General features: G+C 42.5%; 1 protein-coding gene across 1 annotated transcript; it reads left to right on the plus strand.

Moving 5' to 3' along the window:
• The first annotated feature begins 4,779 nt into the window (after positions 1-4,779).
• Positions 4,780-5,551, plus strand: MYCTH_2310527 (uncharacterized protein). Its single transcript, XM_003666050.1, has 2 exons — positions 4,780-4,803; positions 4,883-5,551. Exon 2 carries the CDS (start codon positions 5,147-5,149, stop codon positions 5,498-5,500), a length of 354 nt encoding a protein of 117 aa, XP_003666098.1. The 5' UTR covers positions 4,780-4,803; positions 4,883-5,146; the 3' UTR covers positions 5,501-5,551.
• The last annotated feature ends 1,501 nt before the right edge of the window (positions 5,552-7,052 follow it).

Here is a 7,052-nt window from a genome sequence, read left to right on the forward strand (position 1 = left end):
ACTATAGTTAAGGCTAATAATAAGAAAAAGCAAGCGTATGTTAGTACCTCGTATAGGACGTACCCCAGAGCTATAGATATAGATATAGCGTAGAAGTAGGACTAGAAGAAGATAACTAAAGACAAGTCTAATGTTACCTACTATAACTATAGAAAGAAAGGGCACTATAAGCGAGAATGTCGAAGCCTGAAGAAAAAGTAGAAGATAGTCCTTAGAAAGGAAATTACGGCTATCGGCAAAACTATTAAGGATGTTATCAAAGTAGCGGCCACGAGCTACGAAGACAGGGGTAGTAATATAGATAGTCTTAGATATAATAACAATGGTAAAGATAAATAAGCACTATACTCCGAACTAGTTACTATAGACCTAGAGACAGGTCTTGCTGAATAGGATATAGCAGGAAAGTATATACTGCTAATTTCGATTCTCCTAGTCTTAAGGCAGTAGGGTTTTACGGTTATATAGAGGTAGGATAGATTATAGACAACCGATACCTAAGGAATCGAAAGACCTAGACCTAATGTTCTATTTCTCTAGGAACGAATCGAATGGTACCATAATGAAGTTTTTCGGCTTAATACGGAACTATACGAATGGGATAGACGCTTAATTCGACTTACCTAGTAGAGCGATGGAATAAGGGATGAAATAAGGGAACTCTAATATATTATAGAAACTATCAAAGAAGAATAGCCTGTGATATATAATAGGCCTAATAGCTATACTAAGTATCTTAACAGCTAGCAACTTAGCAACGACGTATAGAACCTAGAACACTAGTTTATACGCGCGAACTATAGAAAAGACGAGTATATATAGAAAAGCTACTAGAAGAAATACTCTTATATTAGTACTAGAGTACCTATAGTCTATATATAATAGGAAGGATTTAGGAAAGAATTCTAATACCTTCTAAATAACGCTATACGACTATACCCTTAATACGAGGTATATATATAAGTGCCCTAGTTCTAGTATATAGTATATAAATACTAATACTACTTTCGTAACAAATTCGAAAACAATTACTAGCCGACCTGACAAGGAAATAAGGATAGAAGCTTACGCCCTATAGAATAGGTCTACAATACAGGAAACAGAGCGGCCGAATTGCTCTAGAAGATCGAAGCCCGCGATCTAGAAGGCATTATAATAGTTCCAAGACAAGCCTAGCCTAGGCACTACAGAATAGGACGAGATATATAGGACTCGTACTAGAGTAACGATTACCTCTATTACGTAGACGAAAAGAAATCGCGAATTTAGGAGCTTCAGATAAAGCTATAGCACGTACAATAGAAAGCAAAACGGACCTAATAGTAGGAAGCCGTAAGTACTTAATAGCTTACAGAAATAAGTATGATTGACGAAGCTGCTATTAGCCGAATAATTGAAGAGGTTAGTACTAACCTAGGAAACAGGTTAGGGCCCTTTGAGGGGCCTAGAAACTATTAATGTCTGTGTAGCAGTATATAGTAGCATAGTATAGGAGGAACTAACGTAAGAGACCACTATATCGAGACCTCCCGGCAGAAATATAGGAAATCGCTATAATCTTTGGATAACGATAGCAAGATAAGCGGCTATAGATAATAGCACAATAGAAACAGCACGAAATGCTTATATTAGTAAATAGTAAAGTAAAGATAAACCTAATTTCGCTAATACTTATAAATTAGCTATAGATACCCTAGAGAATAAAGTAGAAGTATAGTATAGTTAAAGGGCCATTTCTAATGTAATAGGTATATAGGGAGACTAAACCGATTAATATCACTATAGTAAGGAAGACTATAGTAATTATATTTAGTATTATAAATATAGGTAATGATAAAAATATAATATTAGAGTTACTATAGTATAAAGATTATAACCTAGACATTAGCTAGTGTAACAAACCTAACTCAGACTTCTTCTAAAAGGGTCTAGACGGAGATAGGTAAAGCAGGACAAGCGTACAGGTCGTCTAAGGGATTCGGTGAAGCCAAAGGGTTTACAACAACACTTAGAGTTGTCTCTTATAGTAATTAGCAATGCTTGGTATAAGTACTATGATTGTAATTGTTACCACTGGTGAACTCTTAGAGTCTACCATAACGAGTGACTATCTACATGTATATATAATCCTAGTGATCATTCCTGATCATAGTGATCGTAAGTAATCGCATGGTGGTAATCACCCTAATCACTAGTAAGCGTAGTGATCACTATGCTTCCTATGCTATAATTAGTCCTTTTGTTCCTTCGACTTGATTAGCCCATTTGTACTAGTGGCTCAGGCGGCATCTGTATATATATTTCCGTGATACGATGCCTTCCCTCTGAGGCTTTCGACCTGAAAGCCCTCTTTAGGCCGTCTCAAATAACGCTAATATCCCTTGTATTCCTTGTATGTATTTTTCTCCTTAGCCTCTTGTTGCCCTTTGTACTATTAGTTATGCTATCTAATACGCGTAGATCCCTAGTATCTATTTATCGTAAGCGTTTAGCTTAGTTTATTTCTGATTATAGGTTTATAGTAATAGCGTGTTCTTATTATATAGAGTATAACTAAGTATATAAGATGATTAAAAAATCTCGTCGCTATAAGGCTTATATGCGTCGGGGTCGTACTTACAATGGTTCTAGCGTTCTAGTTTCTTCTTGTAAGTTCCCATTTCCTTGTAAGAGCATATCTCTAATTATAACGTAGTAGATCGTATCATACGCGAGTAACGTCGTTTAAAGGCTAAAGAGAAAGAGGCCGAAGCCTTGCTATAAGAATATTAATATAAAGCTTCCAAGGCGTTGGCCCGTCTAACTCGGGTCTGTGAATAACGAGAGTTCCTAGTAGAGAAGGGGGCAGATATAGTTACACGGGGTTTGTCAAATCTAGACGAATTAGAGGCGGTAGAATAGCAGGAATCGGGGGCTATTATATAGCTTAATAGTGGTATTGACGTTATTAACTAAGGCGCTATTTTTGGTTCTATTCTAGATTTGCCTTTAGCTGATCTAGATTCTGCCGATAAAACTGTTCCAGTTTCTTAGGGTAGTTCAAATTCTTAATTAGTTCCTATAAGTTATCTTCTAGTCTGAAATCGAGCTACTTGACTAGGTACTATAGTTCCCTATTAATAATATGTAAATCTAGAATTTCTTCGACGTCCTATTCTTCTTCCTTATCTTCTACTTTAATATATATAGCAACCTTAGCGTTTTTCGGTGCTAGTTCGAGAAGTGAAATATAAAAAACATCTATCCGTAGTCGTATAGATGACGGTAACGATAGTCGGTAGTTAGATGTCGAAATTCGTTCTTTGATAACAAAGGGTCCGACCTTCTTAAAGTCTAGCTTCGTGCTTAGTCGTTTGGTTTGTAAGTTCCGTACGATTAGGTAGACTTTGTCTCCCCTCTCTAGGCGAGGTCCCTCGAGCCTATGTTTGTCATAGTAGTTCTTCATTCTAGTCTTGATAAACTCGAGTTCCTTTTTAAGCTTTTTATATAGTACGTACATTTGTTCCGCTTTAACTACTACTCTCGGCACTATAACCTCTAGTCCTTGCCTAAGGTCTGCTTTATATCTATAGTTCGCGAAGAATAGTATAACTTTAGTCGTTTCCATTAGCATTGTATTATAAGCAAGTTATACTATTGGCAATAGCATAACCTAGTCGTCTTACTAGTAGTTAATATAAGAATAGAGATACTGCTTAATAACTTAGTTTAGTCGCTCCGTTTGTCTATCGGTCTATAGGTAGTATGCCGTTAATAGCTTGCTATTGACGCCTAATCGTTACATTAACACTTGCTAGAACTTCGATACGAACTTAGTATCTCTATCGGTGATTCATTCTTACAGCTAAGCATACACTAATATAACTTGCTGATAGATCATATCTACTAACTATTCCGCTGTCTAGGACTCCTTATAGGGAAAGAAGTATACCTACTTAGTCAGGCGATCTACTACGGTAAGAATACTATTGTAGATCACTCCTATAGCCGTGTCCTTAGATTCTAGTAGCTTCGTAATAAAGTCCATTATAACCAAGCTCTATAGTTTGTTAGCTATTAGTAGTAGCTAAAGTAGCCTATACGGCTTATATCGTACCATTTTGCTTCGATTACAGATATCGCAGTTCCGTACGACTTCCTTAACTTGTACCGTTAACTATAGAAAGTCGTAGTGTTTCTTGACTTATACGACAGTCTTCGTAACTCCTTTATATCCTCCGAGTTTCGACTCGTAGAGTTCTCGAATCATCCGCAGCTATTGATCTTTGTCGTAGATATACGCTTTGCCTCGGTACTAGAGTTTTCTATCTCTTTCTGTGACGAACCCAACTCAGACTGCTTCTGAAAGGGTCCAGACGGAGGTGGGTGGAGCGGGACAAGCAGGCAGGTCGTCTGAGGGATTCGGTGAAGCCAAAGGGTTCACAACAACACTTAGAGTTGTCTCTCACAGTAATCAGCAATGCTTGGTATGAGTACTGTGATTGTGATTGTTACCACTGGTGAACTCCCAGAGTTCGCCAGAACGAGTGACTATATACAATTTCCTTGTCCTTTCCCCCTTGAGTCTTGATCGTGCGATCGCTGCTGCGATCCTGCGATCGTTACCCAAGTGCTCGTCTTGATCGAAGTGCGATCACTGCGATCACTTCCTGATTGGTCCTTAGGTCTTGTGGTTCCTGATTGGTTCTGTGCGCCTTGCCGGGTCGCCTTATGCAGCCAAATCGTGACACGATGCCCCTCCTTCAGGTCTTTCGTCCTCGAAAGACTCCGGTCCGTTTCAAATAGCGCCATCATCCCCTGTCTGTACGTAATTGCGTTTCTCAGTTTCTTCCTTCCTTTGCCTTCCCACGATGTTGTCGAGATGGCTGATCGTGTGAGAAAGAAGTCGAAATCTAAACCTGCTGCGTCGACTCTTCGTGCCAACCATCTCCTGGCCGCGATTCTCTCCTCGGGTAATCTTTTAACGATGCGTCCTTGTACGCCGTGCGAGTCCAAAGGCCTTAGTTCGTGCGAGGTTTCGAAAAGCGATTCTTCTCGATGCGCAGAGTGCGTTCGCAACAAGCGTTCGAATTGTGACGTTCTTGGCGTTTCTCCTGCTCAGCTTCGGTCTATTGCGGCTCAGCATCAAAAACTTGAGGATGAGCTTATGGCTGCTGAGGAGCGGGTCCTTCGTCTCCGGAAACAGAAGCGAATGTGGTTTGAGAAGATGATGAGGGCTATCGCTCGGGGTATCGACAGTGTGGAGGAGTTGGAGCGAGTGGAACGTGAGGAGGCTGCGGCGGCGGTGGCAGCGGAAGCTTCTGGGGTTACTGCGTCTTCTTCGACCCCATCTCGCCTGTCCGCCGATTTCGGACAGCTTTGGGATGCCGTGTATCCTGAAGTTCCTTTGGATCCGTCCTTGCTGGCCGATTTCGGGTTGGTTTCGGGTTCGTCGCTTTCGGTCGGTCAGGGTTCCTCTGGTGGAACTGCTGAAGTTTCTCGGGGCAACTCAGGTTCTTAACTGGTTCCCATGAGTTGTCTTCTGGCCCAAAATCAAGCCATTTGACCAGGTACTGCAGTTCTCCGTTGATGATGCGTGAATCCAGAATTTCTTCGACGTCCCATTCTTCCTCTTCGTCCTCTGCTTCGATGTGCGTGGCAACCTTGGCGTTCTTTGGTGCTGGTTCGAGAAGTGAAATATGAAAAACATCCGTCCGTAGTCGCATAGATGACGGTAACGATAGTCGGTAGTTGGATGTCGAAATTCGTTCTTTGATAACGAAGGGTCCGACCTTCTTGAAGTCCAGCTTCGTGCTTGGTCGTTTGGTTCGTAAGTTTCGTGCGATCAGGTAGACTTTATCTCCCCTCTCTAGGCGAGGTCCCTCGAGCCTGTGTTTGTCGTAGTAGTTCTTCATTCTGGTCTTGACAAACTCGAGTTCCTTCTTGAGCTTCTCGTGCAGTGCGTGCATCTGTTCTGCTTTGACTGCTGCTCTTGGCACTGTGACCTCTGGTCCTTGCCTAAGGTCTGCTTCATATCCGTAGTTCGCGAAGAACGGTGTGACTTTGGTCGTCTCCGTTGGCGTCGTGTTGTAAGCGAGTTGTGCTGTTGGCAACAGCATGACCCAGTCGTTTTGCTGGTAGTTGACGTAAGAGCGGAGGTACTGCTCAACAACTTGGTTTAGTCGCTCCGTTTGTCCGTCAGTCTGTGGGTGATATGCCGTTGACAGCTTGCTGTTAACGCCCAATCGTTGCATTAACGCTTGCCAGAACTTCGATGCGAACTTGGTGTCTCTGTCGGTGATCCATTCTTGCGGCCAAGCATGCACTGATGCAACTTGCCGATAGATCACGTCTGCCAACTGTTCCGCTGTCCAGGACTCCTTGTAGGGAAAGAAATATGCCCACTTAGTCAGGCGATCTACTACAGTAAGAATACTGTCGTAGGTCACTCCTGTGGCTGTGTCCTTGGATTCTGGCAGCTTCGTGATGAAGTCCATCGTGACCGAACTCCATGGTTTGTCAGCTGTTGGTAGTGGCTGAAGTAGCCCGTACGGCTTGTGTCGTGCCGTTTTGCTCCGATTGCAGATGTCGCAGTTCCGTACGACTTCCTTAACTCGTGTCGTCAACTGTGGAAAGTCGTAGTGTTTCTTGACTTGTGCGACAGTCTTCGTAACTCCTTTGTGTCCTCCGAGTTTCGACTCGTGGAGTTCTCGAATCATCCGCAGCTGTTGACCTTTGTCGTGGATGTACGCTTTGCCTCGGTACCAGAGTTTCCCATCTTTCTCTTCTACTCCGTCAGGTACCACTGGTCCGGGTGCTGCTTGATACTGTGCCTCGTTGATCCTTTCTTCTCGAAAGATTGCGCAGCATTCTAGGAACGAGTCAAGTGGATCGTCTTCCACGGGTGTCTGCGTCTCGTGATGCAGCGTTCCGTCTGTCCGTTCCTTGAACAACGGTGGTGTCGTTCCCGTTCGTCCTTCCGTGTGATCCGTTCGTCGACTTAAGATGTCCGCTCGTGCGTTCTCTTTGCCCTTCTTGTAGCGGATCTCAAAGTTGAATTCCGCGAGGAATTC

Source organism: Thermothelomyces thermophilus, chromosome 6, assembly GCF_000226095.1.
Source record: "Thermothelomyces thermophilus ATCC 42464 chromosome 6, complete sequence".
Lineage (NCBI taxonomy): Eukaryota > Fungi > Ascomycota > Sordariomycetes > Sordariales > Chaetomiaceae > Thermothelomyces > Thermothelomyces thermophilus.